This window comes from Silurus meridionalis, chromosome 10 (genome assembly GCF_014805685.1).
Source record: "Silurus meridionalis isolate SWU-2019-XX chromosome 10, ASM1480568v1, whole genome shotgun sequence".
Lineage (NCBI taxonomy): Eukaryota > Metazoa > Chordata > Actinopteri > Siluriformes > Siluridae > Silurus > Silurus meridionalis.
The window spans coordinates 11,102,738-11,128,531 of NC_060893.1; the positions used below are offsets into that span (position 1 = coordinate 11,102,738).

General features: G+C 37.6%; 2 protein-coding genes across 3 annotated transcripts; both read left to right on the top strand.

Annotated features, from left to right (window-relative positions):
* Positions 1-3,319: 3,319 nt before the first annotated feature.
* ice2 (interactor of little elongator complex ELL subunit 2) lies at positions 3,320-20,218 on the top strand. Of its 2 annotated transcripts, XM_046859336.1 has the most exons (15): positions 3,320-3,484; positions 3,684-3,785; positions 6,808-7,108; positions 7,210-7,329; positions 7,491-7,625; positions 8,273-8,389; positions 8,819-8,975; positions 9,157-9,341; positions 9,463-10,336; positions 10,501-10,667; positions 14,471-14,600; positions 16,174-16,258; positions 16,898-16,948; positions 18,512-18,761; positions 19,724-20,218. In XM_046859336.1, the coding sequence occupies exons 1-15, from the start codon at positions 3,471-3,473 to the stop codon at positions 19,880-19,882; spliced, it is 2,847 nt and encodes a 948-aa protein (XP_046715292.1). In that variant the 5' UTR covers positions 3,320-3,470; the 3' UTR covers positions 19,883-20,218. The 2 variants fall into 2 exon arrangements, with proteins under 2 accessions (XP_046715292.1, XP_046715293.1); XM_046859337.1 differs by lacking the exon at positions 3,320-3,484 and having other exon boundaries at positions 6,813-7,108.
* Positions 20,219-21,143: 925 nt separating this feature from the next.
* On the top strand, positions 21,144-25,794 carry anxa2a (annexin A2a). The gene is made up of 13 exons (XM_046859338.1): positions 21,144-21,295; positions 22,281-22,338; positions 22,429-22,522; positions 22,932-23,026; positions 23,125-23,238; positions 23,346-23,436; positions 23,534-23,613; positions 23,943-24,002; positions 24,126-24,219; positions 24,308-24,403; positions 24,511-24,569; positions 24,944-25,063; positions 25,193-25,794. Exons 2-13 carry the CDS (start codon positions 22,291-22,293, stop codon positions 25,250-25,252), a joined length of 1,011 nt encoding a protein of 336 aa, XP_046715294.1. The 5' UTR covers positions 21,144-21,295; positions 22,281-22,290; the 3' UTR covers positions 25,253-25,794.

Consider the following 25,794-nt stretch of genomic DNA (forward strand, 5'->3'; position numbering starts at 1 on the left):
AATACTGCTATTAAGACCTACTCAGTGCAAATATTTATCTGTTTATTGGATACATCATGCTGTACAGTATCTCTGTTTTTAGTATACTTCTCTCTTTTAGAGTTAGCTTGATAGCAGTAGGGCGTGCTGACATTTAATTTTGTGTTGAAACTGACGTGTGGTGCTAGGTAAGTTACTTTCGTGAACAAAAAAACTTATTACACAAAAAAACAAAAAAACTCGTGAATCATAGACAAGGCCACTCGATTAGTTCGTTCATTTCATTAAGTATTGATGCATTCTTTATATTAGGACTTCGGTAAACGATAAGGATAAACGATAAAGAAATAACGATAGTGGTAAAAAAAAAAAATGTACGTTGAAATCCCCAGCAAGTACCTGTATCAGTGTGCTAGTCTCGGGATCGCGCTCTTGTTTCCTTCTCACTTTAAGACTATAAGTAAAAAGCGGTATCATCTAATTAAGATGCTATTATTAAATGTCGCGTTTCTAATTTGTCACGATTAAAAAGATATATTTAGGCTAAAGAAAAAACAGTATTGTGTTGATCCTTTTTTTTTTTTTTTTTTTTTTGAATTGTGAGAACCACTGGCTAGACTTGTAGCTGTTCAATTTTGCAAATGCAACACTTGCTGGTACTTTTTCCCCAAAAATCTTATGCTGGGGGAAAACAAATAAACGAAATGATACGCAGACACACGAGCGCACGAACTGGATGATCGAACTATTGGCAGCCTCATTTTGGTTCTCTTTATATTTTCAAATTAGCCTAGACAACAGCTTCATACATATTTATTTTTCTGCACTAATGTGTACGACATCGCTGTCAATAATTAAACTTGGCACACACACACACACACACACACACACACACACACACACACACACACACACTGTGGGTTATGTGCAAGAAGTTTGAAGTTGTCAATTGTCGGTTCATATTTGCTCAAATCATTTGTTTCCTCTGTAGCAAGTATGACAGCTATTCTTGCAATAATACACAACACACACCACTGAGTGCCTCTCAGTGGTCCAGGATGCAGAAACGACGTAGTTTTCACTGTTTGCTGTAGTCAAATGGTCATGTATTTGCACATGTAGGTGAAATCTATCCAATATCTTCACGTCCTTTTTTTTTTAATAATGTAAATGTTCTGTACTTTTGTTTGATGACCATGTGAACATTATTTTTCACCGCTTGTAGTTTTCTGTATGTTTCTGTACATTTTTGTTTCTTTTTTCACAAACTTCTTCTTGCAGTCAATGGTCCCTTTGCTCCCTTCCTTTTTTTTTTCTTCTTCTGGCATTTAGTAGAACCCTGTGGAATAATGGTAAAACATGCTGTTTGAATGTTTATTGCCAGACCCTGGTTTGCGCATTCGTAAAAGAACAATAGACAATCCTCTCTGTGTTCCCCCTCTATTTACACGACTTCCAATTTCTGTTCGTTATTGCAGACAAATGACTAATGCATTGTATTTTAAGTATTCACACGAGTATGTAAGATATGCATAAATACACCTTTGGAATTTTTTTTTTTTTCCCCCTGTTGTGTGTTAAACGTGAGCTCACAGGGGGACTGGGTTTTACTTCCGCACACAGGCAGCATATACGGGGGAGGGGGGGACGGGGGACTAAAAAAAAAAAAAACAAAAAACAAAAAAAAAAAAAACAATACGCCAAGACAAGTTTGTGGTTGTCACAAATTTTTACATCACACGTTTGCTACTGATCTAATCGTGGGGAGAGATGATCATGTACCTTTTTATCCAGCTCTTTTGAACTCTATTTAGGAGGTAGTATCTTCACAATAATAGTTTTGCTCCTTCTCTTCGTCTGATTCTTAAATATTGAAAAATTAAGTATTTTGATTCATTTTGTAAATACAGCTGTAAAGAAAAATAAGAAATTTAATGTTGTCTTTTAAATACTTTTCATTCTAATATGAATGTTGTTATATTGTACTTAGAAACTGTACCTTTAATATTACCTTTATTAAAAGTGCATTGGACACATCGATTTTAGATGTGCTTTATGTGCTGTTATCCCATAATAAAATTTACCGCTTGTAATTGGCTCTTATTTACTGTCTGATTTTTTTAAAGGATATATTAACAGTCATTGTGGAAATAAGAGTAGGGTGGCACAGGAGCATCGTTGCCACCTTACAGCACCAGGGTTTGAGACTGAGCTCAGGTTACTGTCTGTGTAGTGTGTTGGCACATGTTCTCCTCAGATCCATGGGGCTTTCCTCCGGTTTCTCCAGTTTCTTCTGACCTCTCAAACATAATGCTGGCAGGTTGGCTATACTAAATGACCTGTCATGAAGTGTGAATCATGTGTACATGGCACTTGTGTTGGACTGAGTAGATTCCTTGCAGGAGCACACAGTATTATTAGTATTATAATAGTATTATTTACAGGTCTGGAAAAGTTACAGGGAAAGCTATATACTATACTATATTTAAGTAAATTGTACAGGTAAAAAAAAAAAAAAAAGTTGAGGGAATGTATTTGCATTTAAACTACAAGTATTTAAGATCTATATAAAGGAAAAATAAATAAATAAATTTTATATATATATATATATATATATATATATATATATATATATATATATATGTATATATATATATATATATATATATATATATATATATATAATTATAATGTTTATTATTTCATGTTATTAGTTAAAATAAATTGAAAATTGCAGTTTAATTAGTCAAGAATGTTAAAAAATTTAGATAGATAGATAGATAGATAGATAGATAGATAGATAGATAGATAGATAGATAGATAGATAGATAGATAGATAGATAGATAGATAGATAGATAGATACTTTAGTAGACTACTTTCAGTGGACATGTATACACACACACACACACATACATATATATATATATATATATATATATATATATATATATATATATATATATATATATATTCATAAATGTTTATATATAAAATATTTCGGTACTTTAATTTCAAAACTAAACAATATTTATATATTTGTCATATTTTTCTGAGTGCTGGGATCAACTGTGGTTTTCTTCACCCTAACCACAGTGCAGTGCTCACTGAAAATCAATAAATGTGTTGAAATGTTTTTCACATAGTTTAGTAATAATGTAATACTGATTCCTTTGTGGTTCCAGACTGAGACAGTCAGAGAGCAGCACACAATTTAACAGTTTCAAACACAGTAATGTAAAGTGAATAATAAAGTGTAATGTGGATGGAGATAAAACAGGAACTAATACAGATGTTTGTGCGGAACTATAATTACACGGTTGTTTCTACACGGTCAATTTCTCCTGTTGCACTGTACCCGTTTGAAACCACATGAGTATATGAGTTGTTTAATACATAAGCTGTTATTGAATAAATACAGTATAATAGACCTGTGTATGGAGAACGGAGATTGTTTGGAGTTGATATTAACGTTGCGTTTGGGTCCACGGGCATGGAGCTGAAGTGGTAAGATAAATGCTAGTTAGCTGCGGATTTTAAACTCATTATTTTGAACATTATGGCACAGGTCAGATTTGTCTCGTGCAGATACGCTAGACGGGACATAAGATATTATATATGTGTAACTTGTTTTAAACTGAAATGTAGCATCTCACAGTTAGATTATGATAGCCAGCTGTTTTGGCTAATGCAGCTCTGTATTCAGGGATCAGGCTCCTGTCACAGACCCGGGCCCATTTTCCAAAGATGTCTTCGATAAATTCACTCTGGCGCCCACCATAAAAGAGCTCTGGGACATTTTACAAAGGTAACGTCACTCCGTCATTTTTGTAGTAGTTTATATGAAACTCGTGCATCTTTGACATGTTTCATACTTCTTTCTGTTTGCCAAGACATGTAAAATATTAGAGAGTACTGAAGACTTTCTCTCTGGTACATTGTTGCCTTCATCATACCACATCATCCTTTGGTCTTAACCTGAGATTTGCAGTCTTGGTTTGTGCGGCCACGTTAGTGTCATTGTGAGCAAAATGTTTTGTAAACAGCAGTGCCAATAATCATAATAATAATAATAATAATAATAATAATAATAATATGAGGACTCCAAAAGAAGATCACCTGGAATTAGAGGGAGCTACAAATACAGTTGTGTCAGTGGCATTAACATAAACAAAACACTGACTGAAAGTTACTGGAGTGTTTCTGTTTGTGTGAGCAGAACATAGTAGTTGTCTTTAATTGCATTTCTGTCATTGGAGGATCTTCATCATTAAATCTGACATGTAAACATTATCACACAAGCTGGTATAGAATCGGGAAAGATTTTGATTCGATCATCTCTTAGAACATAAAAGTAGGTATCTCGAAAAAAACTTCTGGAATCTCAAAGCAGTTTAGGTTAATGGATGGAAAAACAGCCAAACCTGTTATGATTCTGCTCATGTAGCCATAAATTCAAAGGCATAACTCTGCTGATCTTTGTGAATATTTCCAGCTCGTGGTCTAGTAGTGCGCACACAATTTTTATTGTGTAGAGGAGCATGGTGGGGCTTCAGCAAGTGGAGTACGTATTTTGATTCTCATTTGATGTTTGGACATCAATGATCACAAAAAAAACACATCGTAGATGAAATGCAACCAGTACCTCAAAAATGCGTACATATATTTTGGTTTTGTGTACATGCCTCAGTCCTGCATTGTGGTTCTAGTTTTCCCTAGTGGATGTTGCTCAGACTCACAATGTTGCTCCTGATCTATGAATTATTTCTCCTGATGCTGCTTTGGAGCACGTCTTCAGATGACTCCTGAACTAGCTTGAACTGATGTCAATTCCACCATCGCCGTTATTGGGGTTAATAATCATTTCCTGTTTTATTTACTCCATCCCAAGTTAAGATGTTTTTTTTTTATTTCATATCACATCACCAAGACAGAGTTTAATCTCCTTTATTCTCTTCAGCCAGGTTCTTCTTTATTCTGTAACAGAAGCCATCACTCATTTGTCAAACCCCACAGATGCTTTATTGCAGTAATGTTTTGTTTGGAGGGGCAGGATATGCTCCAGCATGTTCAGATTTCAGTGGCCAGTTGTGATCACTGGTATTTCCTATGAGCATGTTCCCCCCCACCCTTAAAACATTTACACTGGCATCCAGCCCTGTGCCTTCCTCCACACCCTGATTCTGATTTACACATTATAGGCTTTTCAATCTTCCAGACCAAAACAAGGAAACTTGGTTTCCTTGTCCACACAGTGAAAGATTTAATATGCTTGAATACTATTAAAAAGAGAAAAGGCAGAAAACTATTGAAGGAACAAGTCTTTATAGCTGATATAATCAAATCATTACAGAATATATTTTATTCTTGAGGATTTTCTGCAGCATTTAATGTAACTATCAATGGGGTCAAAGAGCATTATATGGACAAAAGTATTGGGACACCTGACTTTCTCGCTGTTACCACAAAGTTGGAGGCACACAATTGTATAGGATGTCTTTGGATGTGGTCGCATAGAAATTTTACTAGGGCTGCAACTAACGATTATTTTGATAATCGATTAATCAGACGATAAAAACTCTATGTTTAAACTAGATGTTTTGCTTATTATAACTATATAAAGCCGTAATTCAGGGTATTTATGTATAAAAAGTGCTCTTTAAAATGCAAAAGCCATCACTGTCACGAGCGAGCTGATTGCGCAACCTGATGCTCGCGAGTCACAACAAAACAGATGCGACTGTCCCGAAGTTAACAGTCGCACAATAACACTTCAGTATACCATTTTCACATGATGAGGTTTATGCAGTTTATGCAGAAGTTCAGCCTTCATCCGTGACACCACTGTGCTTTATTTTTCACTGTGCCACACAAAGCTCCACTTTGCAATAACTTGCAGGTACAGTTTTCCTTCTTGAGTTAATTTTACAGGTTGACCCTGTACTCTCTTCCATTTTCCCAGGCGACTGTGTTCTCGTGCAGTCACGCTAAACCGAAGCTTGAGCCCGAACTTCAGCCAAACTAATCGATAACGGCATTTGTTCAAAGAATTTCATTACCTTTGGGATGAATTGGAACATTGACTGCACCCCAGGCCTCCTCACCCTGCATCAGTACCTGACTTTACTAACAGCCTTGTAGCTGAATGAGTAAAAATCTTCAAGGGCACACTCCAAAATCTAGTGGAACATCTTCCCAGAAGAGTAGGGATTATTACAGAAGCAAAAAAATACTCATATGTACCCTATGGTCAGGTGTCCACAAAACATTTGTTCATAAAGTGTACCTGTCATTCTTTGCTGTAGAATAAGTGAATCATTAGCAGATTGATGTGTCATGAGGGAGGGGGAATCTAAACTTTATACCAGGCCCCTATCACTCTACCCGGATGATTATTTTCATTTTTATTGTCCAGTTATTTTATTAACATAATGGTTTATTAATGCTCAGGTTCATAATTAAAGTTCAAAACATCATAATAATAATTGAATAACCTAAACATTTTGTTTACTTTCCAGCACTTTTTATTGCTTGTTATTGACATACCTATTTGAGTATTTTGCCTTTCTTTTTGTGTATATTTGAATAGTTGTGTGTGTGTATATATATGTATATATGTGTATGTATGTATATATATATATATATATATATATATATATATATATATATATATATACATACACACAACTATTCAAATACAAAAATACAACTATTCAAACTAATTGTTGTTTTCATTAGACAGTTTTGGGGTAACTAAAGGTTCTGTTGGTGTTGATGAATGTTGTGCTTATTTATAAAAACATTCATCATGTAATCTTTTACCTTTAAAGCCCAGATGAAAAAGCTGATGTGAAAGATGGCCCTGAAGCAAACCCAGCTGCTCACACCACACAATCCAATCACACAAAGAGTAACAAACCCATGCCAGAGCCCAACGTCAGACACGACCACGGAGCTTCAGACTGCAAACAAACGCTTCCTGAATGTAAGAACCACGTTTCTGAGACTACAGAGGGAGAATGCTTCCCTAACCCGAAAGTACCCTACCCCTGCTTCTCCCCTCTCTCCCGCAAAGAAAGAGCGATGTATATATACAACCTTAAGAACAACAAGCAGGACACAGTTCCACAGGTAAACTCAGTGTCCTCACCATCCTGATTTCTAACTCACCTCTGAAGAATGCACAAAAGCCTAGAAGCATTTTTCCACTTTTACTCCATTTTCTTTATCAGAATTTAATAGAGAAGGTGAAGATGGAGGTGGCAGAGTTTATGAAGTACCTGCAAGATGTCTCTAAAGCATGCGCTGATGATTATAACTTCATGCCCACGGGAGCTTCTCGCTATTCAGAGGTACTGCATTATTCCTCCGAGTGTTCCAAATTCTGCATGCCCTTAAGCATCGTCTCTTCTACTTGTCTTTGCATTGCATCTCACGGTCATTCAAACAAAACCGACACTTTTAAATATATATAGATATATATGCACATTTGATTTTCACTTTGGATTAACAGGAGTACTTTAAACATTGTTTGGACCACATGAGGAATTACCCCCAAGTTTACAGTATTCAAGAAATCACCAGTTTAACAGGGGGGAAATTTGTCTCAGACATTTCACTCAACTTTGAGAAACAGCTGCTTGCTATGGTAAGATACTATACACTTTACTATAATGTCACATTATGTAACAAACTGTCATCAGTGGATATTAAATGTTTTAAAAAGTGTTGAGGATTTTAAGTGTTGAAGTTTTATGACTTTTTTTTTCTTATATAATATATGGACAAAAGTTGATGGACACCTGACCATATGATTTGTATATGCTTTTTAAATATCTCACTCCACATTTAGTCTCCATTTGCTGTTATCACAAGCTTTCCTTTTCTGGAAAGATGTTTTTTTTTTTTTGGACATTTGTGCTCATTCAGCTACAAGGGTGTTAGTAAATTCAGGTACTGATGTAGGGTGAAGAGGCCTGGTGTCTTGTCAGTGTTCTAATTCATCCCTAAGGTGTTTAATAGGGTTGAGGTCAGAGCTTTCCATTCCAGCCCATGCAGACCAAATGTTAATGGTGCTCGCTTTGTGCACAGTGTCATTGTCATGCTGGAACAGGTTCAGGTCTCTTAGAAAATGTAATGCTTCTGCATCTAACGACATCCTATACAATTGTATTGCCTCCGACTTTGTGATAAAAGTTTGGGGAAGGGCCACATATGTTTGGAAATGTTAGGTGTCCCAATACTTTTGTCCTGATCTGAAGGCATGTATTGGTAACTCGTGCATCTTCTCATCAGGGCACCATACAGATGGTAGAAAAACGAATGCTGCCGGAAAACACACAACTTGCAGTGGATTATGAGTCCATTTCTGCTGTGATCCCTCCAGATAAAAAGGCCACTCATTTCCACACAGTAAGTGAAGGGTCTCTAAATAAAATAAAATTATTATTTTTGTTTTGACACATTGCAGCCATATCTAGTTCTTAATGCTTTTTATGCCTGTAATGCTTTTTATTCCCACTATTTTTTAATGCTTTTCAATGCACCATGCTATGGTGGTTTAGGTAATGCCTCTACATGGCCATATTTTGACATTTAATATTCTATAGCAGTGATGGACAGTAATGAAGTCAATGTAATTCGTTGCTGTACTTAATTAGCTTTTTCAAAGTCAAATATTTTAATTTTTTTTTTATGTAACTAAGATATACTACCTAAATAAATGTTACATAGATAGGCTTCACTGAGTGGTGTAAAGGCCACTAGAGGGTGCTGTTATATCTGTTTTTGAACGTCTTTTAACATCTCTTAACGTCTTTTGTTTTCAACTCTGTTTTGCAGCCTATCAGCAGTGACACAAATGCAGAGAAACTCAGTGCTACATATGAGCCACATGTGTGTCTTGCAAAAGAGGCCTTCCTGCAGCTACTGAACAACAGTGCTGGGTTTACTGAGGCATGGGACCTGCCAGTCTGTGTGAAAGTAAACCCTGTTAAAGGTAAGAATTTACCCATCATGCTTCATCAGATTGAGAATCTGCTTTTCATTCAGAATGTAATATGTTGATCAGAAGAGAAGCAATGTACTTAATCTTGGCTAAGCTACAAACAGTATTTTTAAATGTTTGTATACAGGCTATTTGCTAGATGGACCTAATGTGTAAGATGATTGCTGTACAGGTGGCACCTCGAGTAAAACGGTGTACATCGACCCTCCTCTGCTGAAGACAGACATGACATGGAGAGAAAGAAGTCACCTTTTTCATGAGGAAAGTGTTCAACTGGCATATAAGAAGACGGGCTCAAACCCTGTTTTTTTCCTCACATCAGAGGACTACGGCAATCGAACTGGCTTTGCAACAGAAGTAAGTGCTCCCCTCGAACGTTTTACAACCGCCACTGTTTTACAAACCCATAACTGTGATGATCACTTATCTATTTTAATTCATTTGTTTTTGTGTGTTTTCTGTTCTTTGTGTTGTTCAGGAAACGAGCAGTAGACCAGTTGTTTCATTTGACAGCACTGATATAGATTTTGAAGTAGATTTAACAGACTTGGAGTCATTCGGAGAGTCCTGTCAACCGAAAAAGAAACTAAAGGACAACGAATCAAAAAATCAAGCATCCTCTAAAAAGGAAACATGGGGATTATCAAAACCCAAAGTAGAATTAGATAAAGGCAAACCGCTGCACACGGAGGAAGCTTCACCAATTGAAGACTTTATATCGGCACCCGCAAAAGAAGAAGCGGATGAAGAGGGAGTCAGTATAGAAGACAGCTCAGTGGACGAGAGTGCTGAGGCTAGCTTAACTTCTGTATGTGAAGAGGACTCTTTGAGCTGTAGTGTAGAAATAAACGCAGAATGTACTCCAGCCAAGCGAATAAGATGCTCCTCTGTGAATGCTGATTCTGATGAGGAACGCCTTATTATTGATGACCCAGGCACCCCACAGAACGGCAAAACAAACACGAAGAACCAGGTGACCCCTGCAGCTCAGGAGAACATCACTGACCCCAACACATCCTCTGTGAGCGATTTGAATGTGCTTAATGGTACCTGCAGCACTGCTAAAGGAGCTAGGAAAGGAATCAAAAGACCCAGAGTCTCGACGGATTGCGACCAACTAGGGCAGATTTTGCGAATGCAAAATGCCATGCTGAAATCCACTACGGCTAAAAGCCAAGAATCTCCAAAAGCGCCAGTCACAGAGTGTCATCCACTAAGACCAAAATCCAACAACCATCCTGTGTCTCTGGTCAAACTGAGCGTGTCTTCTTACCTGGACTCACAATACAGAGAAGGGCTGCAGAATGAGGCTGCAGCTCCTGCCACCTCTCAGCCTGCAGCTCAAAGAAAAAGTTAATATTCGTTCATTTTTTCTTCTTTTTTAGTGAATGGCTTTATCGTTAAAGTGGATAGACTTTCTGTGCTTTTTCATTACTGGTAAAAAAAATTGGATTGTATTATTGTGCTTGGTTGTGGTCACCACAAATATGAGTGTTGGTGTGTGTGTTTGTGGCAGGGCTGCTGAAAGAGGCGCTGCTGGTGAGTGCTGAGGATGAAGAGGACTATGAAGCTCCTGAGGAGGGCAGTGTACTGTATAAACTCTACAGCCTGCTAGATGTGCTGCTGATGGTACGCAGCTCTGCGTCCATTGCTCTTCCCAGACACGACCAAGACACATTCAGGGTGAGTGGTGAGCTCCGTCTAGAAGGCAACAATCCATAGTTTTGTCATGACTCCTATCATCCAGTCACACCTGATTTGAAGAAGGCTGTGTAAGGCATATTTTGACATTTTATACTCTATAGCAGTGGTGAACAGGAATGAATTCGTTACTGTACTTATGTAGCTCTTTTGCGTATCTGTAATTTACTAAAGTATTTCCATTTGGGGAGACTTTTAATTGAACTTTACTACATTTCAAAGTCAAATATCTTTATAGATCTATATTTTTACTCAATTAACTTTTTATTTATAAAAGTGAACTGGTCAAGCACGCAGCAATCCACTGAGCAGGTTTGAGGGCGAACTCTGTTTTAAACTTGTTTTGATTCCCGCATGGTGGTATCTACTTATCACCAACATACAGTTCAGCGTGAGTTCAACAGCAAGCAGAACATTTAGAGATGATGAAAGAAACTCCTGACTCGAACTTGCCACAACACCCGTCGATTTATTTACTCTATTTCTTGAAAAGAAGGTTTTGGGCTCTTGATATTTTTTAATAAATATCAATCCATGTTTGACTCATTAACATCATTCTATTAATACAGTCGTGTGATTTCTTTTTTTTTTTGCATGTTTGTCACACTTGAATGTTTAAGATCATCAAACTAATTTAAATATTAGTAAAAGATAACACAAGTGAACATGCAGTTTTTAAATGATGGTTTTTATTATTGAGGAAAAACTAAATCTAAAACTACATGGCCCTGTGTAAAAAAGTGTTTGCCCCCCTGTTTAAACTGTGGTTTATCACACCTGAGTTCAATTTCTCTAACCAGGCCTGATTACTGCCACACCTGTTCACAATCAAGAAATCTCTTAAATAGGACCTGCCTGACAATGTGAAGTAGACCAAAAGATCCTCAAAAGCTAGTTATCATGCTGAGATCCAAGAAATTCAGAAATAAATGAGAAAGAAAGTAATTGCGATCTATCAGTCTGGAAAAGGTTATAAAGCCATTTCTAAAGCTTTGGGACTCCTGTAAACCACAGTGAGAGCCATTATTCACAAATGGCAAAAACATGGAACAGTGGAGAAACTTCCCAGGAGTGGCCAACCGTCCAAAATTACCCCAAGAGCACAGTGACGACTCATACAAGAGGTCACAAAAGACCCCACAACAACATCCAAATAACTGCAGGCCTCACTTGCCTCAGTTAAAGTCAGTGTTCATGACTCCACCATAAGAAAGTGACGACAAAAATGGTCTGCATGGCAGAGTTCCAAGACAAAAACCGCTGCTGAGCAAAAAGAACATAAAGGTTCATCTCAGTTTTGCCGGAAAACATCCTGATGATCCCCAAGACTTTTGGGAAAATACTCTGTGGAGTGATGAGACAAAAGTTTAACTTTTTTAGAAGGTGTGTCCCCCATTACGTCTGGTGTAAAAGTAACACCGCATTTCAGAAAGAGAACATCATATCAACAGTAAAATATGGTGGTGGTAGTGTGATGGTCTGGGGCTGTTTTGCTGCTTCAGAACCTGGAAGACTTGCTGTGATAAATGGAACCATGAATTCTGCTGTTTACCAAAAAATCCTGAAGGAGAATATCCGGCCATCTGTTCATGACCTCAAGCTGAAGCGAACTTGGGTTCTGCAGCAGGACAATGATCCAAAGCACACCAGCAAGTCCACCTCTAAATGGCTGGAGAAAAAAAAATAAAGACTTTGGAGTGGCCTAGTTAAAGTCCTGACCTGAATCCTATTGAGATGTTTTTTTCTGAATGTTATACTTTAATGATATGACTAGGATTGGTGACTTCATATACAATTTATGACATGAACAGGTTTTGGAACACCTGACTTTTCCAGCCATATATGGTTCTCTTCCAAACTGTTACCACAAAGTTAGAGGCACACAATTGTATAGGATGGCTTTGGATGCATTAGAGTTAAATTTTCCCTTTGAACTGGCAGACACAAACCTGTTCCAGCATGACAATATTCCTGTGCACAAAGCCACCTCCCAAGATATGGTTTACATGGGTTGGAGTGGAAGCTCTTGAATGGTCTACTATACAGCTCTGACCTCAACTAATTTTAAGGAAAATAAATTGTATTGGGACGTACAAAAAGCACATATTAACCTTAGGTTCAGCTGTCAACAATATTTGTCCACATAGTGTACATTTTAAAAATCCAGGCTGACAGAATTGGTGACCATCTGTGAGCAACAGATGTTTTATTGTGAGAAAGAGCACCACAGATGCATTATTTGCTTTTAAAATGTTGATGGAGAAGTATAGAGAAAGTCAGAAGGAGTTGCATTGTGTGTTTGTGGATTTAGAGAAAGCTCACGACAGGGTGGAGAGAGAGGAGTTGTGGTATTGTATGAGGAAGTCAGGTGTGTCGGAGAAGTATGTGAGCATAGTGCAGGACATGTATGAGGACAGTGTGACAGCAGTGTAGTGTGCAGTAGGAACGACAGACTGGTTTAAGGTGAAGGTTGAATTGCAGCAAGGATCGGCTCTAAACCCTGTCCTGTTTACAGTGGTGATGGACAGGCTGACGGCTGAGGTCAGACAGGAGTCTCCGTGGACCATGATGTTTGTGGATGATATTGTTATTTGTGGTGAGAGTAGGGAGCAGGTTGAGAAGAACCTGGAGAGCTGGAGAGAAGGCGAACGAAAGTCAGTATGAGTAAGACAGAGTAATTGTGTGTGAATGAGAGAGAGGGCAGTGGAGTGGTGCGATTGCGGGGAGAAGAAGTGGTGAAGGTGGAGGAGTTCAGGTACCTGGGATCAACAGTGAAAAATAATGGAGAGTGTGTTAGAGAAGTGAAGAAAAGCGTGCAGGCAGGGTGGAGTGGAGTGGAGAAGAGTGGCAGGGGTGATTTGTGATAGAAGGGTATCTGCAAGAGTGAGAGGGAAAGTTTATAGGACTGTGGTGACACCTGTGTTGTTGTATGGTTTAGAGACAGTGGCATTAAGTAAAAGACAGGAGATGGAGCTGGAGGTAGCAGAGCTGAAGATGTGGAGATTTTCATTGGGAGTGACGAGGATGGACAGGATTAGAAATAAGTTTATTAGCGGGACAGCGCATGTAGGACGTTTTGGAGACAAGGTGAGGGAGGCGAGATTGAGATGGTTTGGACATGTGCAGAGGAAGGACATGGGGTATATCGGTAGAAGAATGCTGAGGATGGAGCCAGCAGGAGGGAGAAAAAAAAAAGAAGTTTATGGATTCGGTGAGGGAGACATGCAGGTGGTTGGAGTGAAAGAGGCAGATATAGAGGACAGGGGGGGTATGGAGAAGGATCATCCGCTGTGGCGACCCCTAATGGGAGAAGCCGAAAGAAAAAGAAGATATATTTTGATCATTATGTTATAAATAAAACTTCTTACCAGTTAGTTATAGGATATTCGATTCTTTTCCAAGTATTTGTTTTAAAGCCAGATCCGGTTATTAGGTCATAGCATAATTGCCTATTTGCACATTGTGGTATTTGCTGTCAGTCGGCCATATACACAAGTGTACTTTATTATGGGTATTAATCATCAGGTGTAACTTTTGTAGCTCTGTAACTGTAACTGCATTTCATTGGCTCTGTACATGTACCCTGCACAATGACAATAAAGTTGAATCTAATCTAATCTTAACTTGCATTAAAATTCTATTAGTGTATTATATAGTGCAACCCCAACCATGTCGAGCCCAAATAAATAAACAGCATCTGATACTAATGGCTGCTTTTTTTTTTTGGCTAGGCCTGATAAAATTGTGTGTAACATAACAGCAAACTATAAACTGTGTTTGTACAGGCAGTCCCTGTGCATGTGCTGCCCAAATTGGAGTACCAGCTGTGTTACGGAGCCGAGTGTATGACCCATACTGAGGCATGCCAACTGTGGGCTGAGCAGCAGCTTAACTCCAGTACAGTATCTTTCATAGGTAAGGTGTTCACACCGTTTCAGCCGGTCCACATGTTACAATGGATTTTATATGCATTTATCATCAGGTAACAATACCTCTGCATTATGAGAGAATGGCCTTGAAGTGATGACAGAGTAATGACTCAGTAAGCTTTTAGCTGGGGCTGGGTCTTGCTAAATAAACAATGTTGCCTTTAAAGTAAACATACCATACGTACAAGTCAGGGTCTGATATTTTCCACAGAAGAACTGTTGTTTATACCAGCTAATGCGGGATAACGTTTCATTAAGCAGTACTGTGCAAGCATAGGGAAGGATTTCTTCAGTCACTCCAGAAAGTGCAGAGTGTCTGAATCAGTGTGAATAGGATGAGGTGGAGTCAGTGGTTAGAGGAAGCACAGCTGCCCCTCCACCCACCTCCACATGCCTTGTGTATGACGCATATAACCTCTGTGATTGTTTTGAGCTGCTGTTGCCATAGGAACTGTTATTGTAACAAAAAAGCCAAATCACTTGGTCAGCTAATTGTTCTGGTTTTCATAAAGATGAGTAGTTTGCATGTTTTCTAGCCCTGGATATGTAATAGAGTATACATTGTGTAGTTAGTCCAATAGTTTTCCGGAGAAATATAAATTGAAGTAAACAGAATAAGGAATATGGTGGTTTTGTTTGAAGTGTTTTTAAAATATTCAGACTGTTGCACTACAGTAAGCAGAGGCTTAATGCAGTACTGAAAGAATGCAAAGGGAGGCACAGTCTTATCCTCTCTTTTCAGACACACATTCCTTTATCTTTGTTAAGGAATCTAGTCTTTTTGCTGGTTTAGGCCAGGCTTGCTCCGGCCGTAGACTTACTTTCACACAGACTTGATGCATTTCTCTGGCAAGACTTTGAGAAGTTGTTCCCTGGCATCAGATGGTGTTTAACTGTGCTTTTGTTTGAATGTGCTCAATCCTGAAAAGTCTGACAAGTAAACCATACATGTTGATAAAAAAAAGATCTATTTATTTCTATTTCCTACAAAGCTAACAAAGAGAGGTTCAAGTGAATGTTCACTACTAGCCATCCATTTGAAAACACCATGCCTCACTGGAAATCGAGGTACTGGGTAAAAACTTGAGTTGAGTTGTCTTTTGAACAAGTAACCTTGACACTTATCCATGTCAGTTGTTTATCGACTTTCTTAAAAGAAATTGTCTATAAACCTGACACTTTACCTTACAGCTCTCCACCCACAATGATGAGCTAGTTTTGGTGATTGCATTTATTCATTCTATAGGTGGAATGCACCGTTTACGAGCACTCAGTTATAATTTAGTCATTCATTCTATTGGATCTTGGATCAGTGGGAAGTTTCTCACAGTTCCTCAGCTCATGTAACGTGTAGAGACGTGTCTGTTCTGTATGCTCTAATTTTACAATAGCTCACGTGGCTTTTATGATGCAACACTCATTTTGCAGCAGCATGTCACTGCCTGACTGTGCCTTGCTCATCTGCCTAAAGTGAATTTAACAGCAAATCAGTAGCAGTACTGCCTAAAAATCACCTAATACTATGTTAAAGTTGTGTGTTTGTGTGTGTGTGTGTGTAGGTCGGATTAATGCACACACATCAAAGGTAGTGCAGCTTCAAGAACTCAAGCCAGACTGGATCCAGAGCTCCTCCTGTGAATTCAAGTATGCTCACTGCATGTTCTTGTTTCTCTTTTCATTTACTGAGCTAACTTCTGTGTGTAATGTCAGATATCACATTATTACATACCAATATTGCACATCTGATTGCTGCATTAATGTTTGACTACTTTTTTATTATTACAATTTTTCTTCGATTTGTATTTGTCTTGATAGACATTATTATGTTTCAAAACCGCCCACGATAAACGGACGCCACCCCAAAAATGTAATTGTTTAAGCCATAATTCATTCTCCCACACACTTTTAACACACACAGAAAACATTTGCAAGAATATAGCGAGATGAATTTTGTGTAAATTTGTAAAAAAACAGTACACTGTATCACATTTATAGTGAGTACATGTACTGTACAGTTTCAACATTTAGTTCGTTTTATAAATAATTATATTTTTATTAATACATTTCATTGTTTCAACATAAAACCCCATTAAAACAATACCCTAAAAGTTTTTTGGTCTATCATGCTATCCGCAAGAGACCGGGAAATTCAGCTAAACAAATTATTTTGTGGCGAATGCAATTCCGCGATAAACCAGCGCGAGATTCACACCGCGGTAAAGCAGAGGATTACTGTATTCACATTTATCAAACACACCTTTGATCTTTTTTTTTGTCCTGCAGACCAGCAAGGTGCTTGAATACACTCTACCACATACTGAAAAAACTCATGAGGTAAGACCTTTTCTCTAAGATAGATCTAATTTATGCCCAATATAACAAAAGTTGGAAAAATCTTTATGCTCTATATATATATATATATATATATATATATATATATATATATATATATATATATATATATATATACAGTTAATTCCAGTTTAATCCCAGTCTATATTTATATAGACGAACAGAGCATAAGACAAAGTAACTAAGTTTATATATTAGATTATCTGTAAGTGCACAGAGTAGTGTTACCACATTACAGCACCAGAGTTCCTGCATTCTGTAGTTTCCTCTCGCATCACAAAAACATGCCAGTAGGTTGATTGGTTACATTACATCACTCCTAGGTGCAAATTAGTGTGTGAAAGTGTGTGTGTGAGCGTGTGTGTAAATCCCAGAATACACCCTGGATAGACTATGGATCCACCATAATCCTAACTATGATAAATCAAGAACTACATATGTTGTGTGCAATGCATGCTATGTTTATATAGCAATATATTAACACTGGTTTTTTTTATGTAATGATGTTGATAATATAGCATACTGACAAATCAAAAGTTATCGCAGAGTGTAGCTTTAGAGTGACACACTGGGAATTGGGTAACTTCCTAGTATTTTTATATATATATATATATATATATATATAGATAGATAGATAGATAGAGAGAGAGAGAGAGAGAGAGAGAGAGAGAGAGAGAGAGAGAGAGAGAGAGAGAGAGAGATTGGCAAAACCTTGTTCTTTTCTCTGAAAAATGTAATTTGGCTGATTCCATTCTATGCCCTACTATGTGACTTGATACATGAGCCTTGCATTTGTACAGGAATGTTGTAAACATGTAACCAGGTTGTCACATTTGTCGCTTAGTATTGCTTTGAGGCATTTCAGAAAAGATGAAAAGCCTATCTGTTCAATCTGATCTTTGTGAATGTAGCTCCAACCTGAAACAACCTGCATGTTCACTTTTGCTAAATTAAAAACGCAGCATGTCTCCATGTGTGAGCAACATGAAACGCCAAGTTTATATGAGAAGCGCCAGAATGTTGTATAAAAATCCCAGTAAAGAGGCATGTATAAAAGCTAAGACAGAAACTCCAGTGGGCATGCTCGTGTTATTCGACCTTGTTTTGCCTAATCACAGTTCTAAGACTTGACTTAATCAAGCTGCAAATAGTTTCACACAAAACATTACAAGGTTCATTGTTACTTTTACTGAATTAGTTTACATTTATTTGATTCTTTTAAGTTTGTGTACTAATTTGTCATATTGTGATTATACAACTCAACTTCGAAAACCTTTTGTGTTATATGGAATGTGTGAATATGTTGTCACTCAGGGTTTTATCAGACAGAATCTGGATCCAAAATTGCTATGAGCTGTTTCGCAATTTACAATTTCACTCATCCGCACTGCCCCTATACACACCCCAACCCCCAGGCAATCATCCATCAAAATCTGATGTCATAACCCATGACCTTACAGCATACTTTTTTTTGGCTTCATGGAAAACTCCCACTATAACCATATCATTTTCTTTCTCTCTGTGTTTGTCTCTCATTTGTTTTAGCTTACAAGAGGGGAGATATATGTTGGGTCACAAATCTGGTGAGGCTTTTGTGACCATATTCAAAGATACTGATGGGAAGAACCCCAGTCGCAGTGTCTACAACCTCGAGGCTGTCCACTGTGGACTTCCTGTAATCCCAGAGGCCAAAATTCCATGGGTTCCTGTGGATCCATACCATCTTATGCCATTTCACAAGAAACACTGTAGACCTCCATGCACTTTCCCTCCACGTCCACCCACACAGCCTAAGGTATAACCAGAATCTCAGTTCTTTCTATTTTATTAGGGAATGGCAACTGATCAAGATTGCTAATCTATAAAGCTTTGAAAAAATTTAATCAAACTAAAGCACACTGGCATTTTGGGCAAATAGTCCAACACTATTATCTTAGAAATCTGAGAGCCTTGTGTTAATATAACAATCTATTAAAATTATTCCTAATAATTAAATAAAAATGTAATAAAGTCCTATACAAAGATGACCAGACTTTTATTTTCACGATACACTGAAGACATCTGGGTGTGAGATCAAATGTTGGATATGGGAACATAGATCAGAATTTCAGCTTTCTTTTCCTGATATTTATATCTGTATATATAAAGTCTCTGGTTTACTGTTTAAATGAATTATTGTTTTGTCAGTTGTCTACAGGGTTGGTTGCCAGCTTGATACAATTATTGTAAGCAACGATGTGTGAATATTTTGTGTTAATTATTATAAGACTATTTAGTATTATCCGTTCCAATACTTTTGCTTAGTTAATCATATGCAGCTTTTACACTTCTATTATTTCCAGAACATTAAAGTTCTATGCTATACGTATATTTTAAGAGTAATCTGATGAGAAGCAGTGCTGCCCAAAGCAGTTCTCATTCGCTTTATCTATCTGAAAGTACGACCCAACAGGTTAGACAGGAAACAGCTGAATAGATAAAAGCAATCAGAGGTACACTACATTTGTTCAGCCCTAATACCAAGTTCAGGTTTGTAATTTCGAACCACAAATAAATAGATAACAATTTAATGTTAAAATGTAAACTTTTGTTGCAGTTATATGTAATGAACTTTAAGCACAAAACATTCTGATTGAATTAGAGTGAGATCTACTGTATGTCTGTATTTAATTCTGTTCTAGTTATCAAATGATTATTATTACTTTCAACTTGTGAACTTTTATTTTATCTCCTAATCTCCCCCAACAACACCTTCAGGCAAGAGGGTGTAAAGCAGCAAATCCAGGTAACTGCACGGCTGCATCTACACAAGCGAGACCAGGCTCAGCAAGGACACCCAGTAAAAAGCGGAAGAAAAAAAATAAGAAAAAAAACACAGGACAAAAAAACTCGTACATACAGAATGAAGAAGATTAAATAAGCGATGGCAACTAACATCTATTTCCAGTGATGTCTTTTTAGTTGTTTATATTGTTTCTGATTGAACCCACTTTACTCGTGTTGGCTGAATAGGAACAGCTTGGAGTTGGATTTGAGTTTGGGTTTATAAGAGTAAGCTACCAGTAGATATTTTGTATTCCTATATTTTCTCAAATGTCATTTTGTTTTATTTTGTAAATTAATTCATTAAGTTTATTAAATACCATGTTTCTACATCATTGTATTTGGATGTGTGAAAGTGCTTTGTAAGGTATTTTGCAGAAAGCCCGGTTTAATAGTGAAACTTTTTGGAATAAAATGTTTTGTTCTTTATTTATTTACTTGGAAAAACTAAATTTGAATATTCATTAAAAACATTATTTATTTCTTTTTGTACAGTGATGTGAAGAATTTCCCTTTATGAAGTTGTTTACAAACTTATTTGTAAATTGTTTGGAGGAGAACCTAAAATGTGGTATTCAGGAAACTCCAGTTCATATCTTTGAAGATTATCTGCGTTTGTGCAAATTAGTGACTCTCTTATATCTACTTATGTCAAACTTGTGACTAAATGTGACTAAAAGGTGCATATACTCTGTGAAACACCTACTATATGAATTAATGAACAGATTTATTGGAGTGTGAGCACAAATTTAGGGCAAGTTTGTAAAATTAATTAACACCATAAAAGGAAAAAAAAAGGAAAGAAAAGGAAGATGTGTTGGTGTTTTCTTGTTGTAACGGACAGTTTTGTGCTCATTATGAAATATAAATCCGCTATGTTTTAAATGCACAAGATAAATTATGGGCAGTCGGCTCATTTATTTTTCAACATATTTAAGATGCTTTGTCCTCAGTGGTGAAATGGCTGCAGTTTAACTTCCAGATTCATGTATCTGATGGCCTCCTGTTCAGAATTTAATGCCTAGTTTGAAACATGTTATTATAAGACTTTTAACTTTGGTCTCATGAGCTGTATTCAAACACTAAATGTGTATTTAGAATCTCTGGGTGGGACACAATAAACAATAAGGGTGTGCATAAACACCTCCAGTCACATTCAGACTATGAATAAACATAGTTAGTATTAATCTTTCTTGCTCTATTTATTTTCCTCCTTATTTACTTAACACATTTAAGATTTGAGTTCTAAAGATATAGTTCTTCTCACAAAGCTTTTAAATGGACAAAATCAGAAGTGTTCCTGTCTGAAAGGATTGGGTTACAGCATTGCATGGTGGACTTGCTGGAATTGCCAGGGTGGAGTTTTTCATGCTGTGCACCACAGGAGGAGGTTCTGCTGCACTAAGGGAGGGACAAAACTCCTGGCAAAGACTGGAGTATTTAACCACCACACCCTTTTTCACTTCTCATAGCTGACACTCTTCTGTGCATCATCTGCAAACTTAGGTAAGTTCAAACCCCAAAGTTACTGAACAGCTATGATTCCTTGAAGGTGCTGTAGCAGTTGTCTTGTGCATGGAGGAGAAATGTTGTATTGGCAACATTGTTGATGACATTCTTTCCTGCTGACATGCTCGTCTCGAGTTAAAGCTACAGTGGCTGTGTTTTCTCTGGCAATAACAAGGCATCTTTAGCAAACAAAAAAAAAAAAGAGAGAGAGAGACTCGGTTTAAATGTTTACTGTCATTGTCTGCTAAATTTGTTTTGGGGTCTTAATCACACTGTGTAATTTAGGGAGCAGAATTGGATATGGCATGATTATCATACATTGTGGATTCCCTCCCCCCCCCCCCCCCCTTCTCTCTCAAGGGTGTGTCCTCAGGTTCTGATAGTGAGAGTAGGCATTTTATCTACTAGCAAAAGACCAAAGGACAGCAGTAAATTAACAGCTTTAAACCCCTTATCTAAAGAATCCCCACCTTGCTATGGAATCTTGTTGTGGTGAAGCTGTATTTCTACTGTTTGGTTTCTATGTAACTGTTGGTATTAGGCTGTTGATAAGACTGATTCTGGTTTTCTGAACAATAGCCAGGGAATGGGGAAAAACCTTGGCAGTACTCTCAAGAGCTTTGCTTGCATTTTACAGAGAAATCTCAGCTGCAGTTTATTCTACATGAAATTCAACATTTGTGTTGATTTTAGTATTATTCAAAAGCACTCTACTCATGGAAGTACCTGCTTCTGAGTCAACACAGCCCTCTTTGTGCTAGACATTTTTGGACAGTTAAAGCTTGGCATTAACGCTGATGTCCGTCTCACCCTAGACTAACACAACCATTGCTATTCTTCAGCTCGATTGCACAACACTCACTCAGTGACTCAGGCAGCAGTGACTCTTATACATCCCTGTTCTCACTTCCCTTACTGTATTCCAAAAAAACTGCATTGCCACTCTTTAATCTTGTTAACGTGCATACATTGTCTTTTACAGGACATCTAAGATGGCACTGGTATCTGATTTCCTGGGTCAGCTGACACTTAATTTTGGGGTAGGTCTCCTCAAAATTATAGGAAACTCATTTCCCATATTGACCACATCCAAACTGTAACACTGCATTCTTTTTAACTGCGTGTTTTAGTCGAGCGAGCCCACCTATCCCACCGTGGTTCCTGTACCTGATTTCGATCCAGACAAAGATGCTGCCAGAATAGAGACAGCTATCAAAACTAAAGGTGAGCGAATCATTATACTCCCTTGCTCCTTGTCCTTCTAGTTACAGTGAAAAATGTTTGCGGTGACTACAGTCTTAAATTTACCAAAGACCAAATGTTGGCTCGAATCAGCAGCCTTCATGAGTCATCATCCTGTGTGGAAGCTCTTACCCACGTATGGAAAGTTCTGGGTGAGGCATTAGTGGCTGAAGCCTGCAATCAACTGAGCACATGCTCACTTCAGCCTTGTTTCTTTCTAGATATATATTTCAAATATAGAATAGGATTCTGTGTCCTGTTAACAAAATTTTTATCAATTGTACCACAACTATGCTTCACTAATTATCCTGGAATTGTAAAATGGTTTATAATTGTATCTGTACAGAATAGTATTTGAGCCTTTAGTGAAGAAAAACAATGTGTGTTTTAGGTGTGGATGAACAGACCATTATTCAGATCCTCACCAAACGGACATATAGCCAGAGACGAGACATTGCCTTTGCATATGAGAGGAGGACCAAGAAAGTCAGAACATTTTATAATTGTTATTATTTCTTTTAACAGAGGTTTAATGCTTTATTATTAAACAAAACATGTTTTTCTTCCATGTCACTCCTGTATAGGATTTGATTACTGCCCTGAAGGGGGCACTGTCTGGCTCACTCGAAACTCTTATTTTGGGCCTGATGAAAAGCACGAGTCAGTATGATGCCTCTGAGATTAAAGCCTCCATTAAAGTAAGCCCAGTCTAACTATGAAATCATGCCTCACTAAGTCAGTTGAGGTAAATACTACATCCATGTTTGTGTGTATGCATACTAACAGCTGTAACGTGTCTTTGCAGGGTTTAGGAACAGATGAGGAGAGCCTGATCGAGATCCTTTGCTCTCGAAGCAGTACAGAGCTGGTGGAGATTAAGAAAGTCTACAAAGAATGTGTGTGAGAGTGCACAAGTCAATTTTAGCTGGTCATGGAAAAACAGGAACAGCAGCAAGTTAATGTGTGTGCACGTGTGTGTATGTGTATGCGCAGTGTATAAAAAGGACCTGGAGAAGGATGTGGCTGGAGACACCTCAGGAGAATTTGCTAAGCTGCTGCTCGCCCTAGTGGCTGTAAGGAACTGTCTGCATTCTATGTGCATTACTATGTAGTTTATTAGAAACATTCTGAAAGATTTTATTCCCTTTATTTTATTTATTTTTTAATTAAGTTTACCTACCTGATTATATTATAATATTCCATTATACTGCCTTAGAATACATTTGAATGTAAATGTGTGTGAATAGGTTGTGACTTAATTATTTCTTGTGCATTGATTTTAAAAGTTTTGGGTTTCACATATTACATTTGCAGTTGCCGAGACAAGTTCTTTGTCTGTGTAACATATTGGGGAATATATTAAATAGAAAGTCATTTGTAAGTTTTTCTCATTTCTGAACAGACCAAGAGGGATGAGCCAAGTTCTGTAGTTGACTATGAAAAAATTGATCTGGATGCCAGAGTAAGTCATACAATTTGGATTAAATGAACAAACACTTTTTGCTACTACACATCAGCTCTCCTCCTGAATATGATGGAAGCAAGTGTAAAAATTCCATCTCTATTTTTTTTTTTTGCATTCCAGGCCTTGTATGAAGCCGGAGTAAAACGGAAAGGCACTGATGTCAAAACTTGGATTAGCATCATGTCAGAGAGGAGTGTTCCTCATCTGCAGAAAGGTTCTTAAGCCCCTTACATCCACCTCTGTTTTCTATCAGTATAAAGGACAATCTGAAATGGGTTTTAATCATGCTTGTTTATCTGCAGTATTTGAGAGATACAAGAGCTACAGTCCCTACGACATGCAGGAGAGCATCAGGAAGGAGGTGAAAGGAGATCTGGAGAAGTCCTTCCTTACACTCGGTTAGACTTATTTAATATATATGTTTATAAAGTCATTATTCAGTTACGGACACACTCGATAGATAAAGTACGTAAACCTAAAATGTCTCCACACATGTTCTGTGCAGTTCAGTGCTTTGAAAACAAACAGCTCTACTTTGCCAGTAGACTCAACGACGCCATGAAGGTAACTGCATTTCGTTCTGTTTTTTCTTTCCTTTAAAAAAATAAACCTTTCCCTTACACCATAAAAGGGTAAAGTTTATCTTTGTGGTACTTCAGCAGCTCTTGTGACAGAAAGCTTATTTCAGTGCGGTTACATCATGCAGCACAGAGATCTTTGTGTGTGTGTGTGTGGGGGGTCTGTGAAACTGTATTTACATGTTTGTGGGAACCAAATGTATGCAGCTTGTATTTAAAAACTAAAGTTTTCCACTTGGTTACTGGACGCTTATGGTTATGATTAGGATTGTGTGTGGGTATAGCATGAATTAGCTGCACTTCTATTTATAACAGCATGAGAAGGATAGTAGGACAACTCTGTTTGTGGGTGTGTTTCAGAAAGGTGTAAAGGAGAAGGTGGTGACGAGGATCATGATCTCACGCTGTGAGGTAGACCTTAAAAAGATCAGGTCTGAGTTCAAGGCCCAGTTTGGAAAGTCTCTGTACCAGACCATCTCTGTAAGTTTCATATTAATCACATTTATATGTACCACACTTTTTTTTTTTATAATCACATTCCCCTAGATTTTTGAAATATTTCTGATATTGGATATACACATGCATTTCTGACGTGCACTCTGTCTGTAGGAGCACACTAAGGGAGATTACCAGATGGCTCTGCTGAGCTTGTGTGGAGGAGATGATTAAAGCAGAGCTGGTCACTGGTTCCAGACGCCACCAATGCTGTGATCCTCAGGAACCTCTCATGTACTCATCTCTCGGCTCTCGTGTACTGTTCTAGCTTTATGGTTAATGTGTAATCTATATGGATCAGTCTATTTCTAACTGGACTTCCACTATTCCATAGCGACCAAACAGAAAATCATTATTTCTTTTGTAAAATTCTGAAGTTATGGCTGTTGAATGCTCAAATGCAGGACTGGTAAATTCACCCAAATAGAAGGCAATTGTATTTCTGCATACCATAAATACAGCGCTGTGTAAAATGTGGCATAGTTGACCATTCTAACGAAAACTCTATTCGATTTCTATGGTGCATAAACTGCTGTACTTCAGAGTATAACCGGAAGCTCTTGTAGAAGGAGTGCAGTTTGTGTGGTTCACCACTAGAGGGCAGTAGAGCACCACAGCGCTTTGCTTCTAAGACTTATGCCAACCATTTGTTACTTGCTGAAGCTTCATTTTGCTGTTTTGAGCTACTTTTCAAAATAATAAAAAGTCCAAAAGTA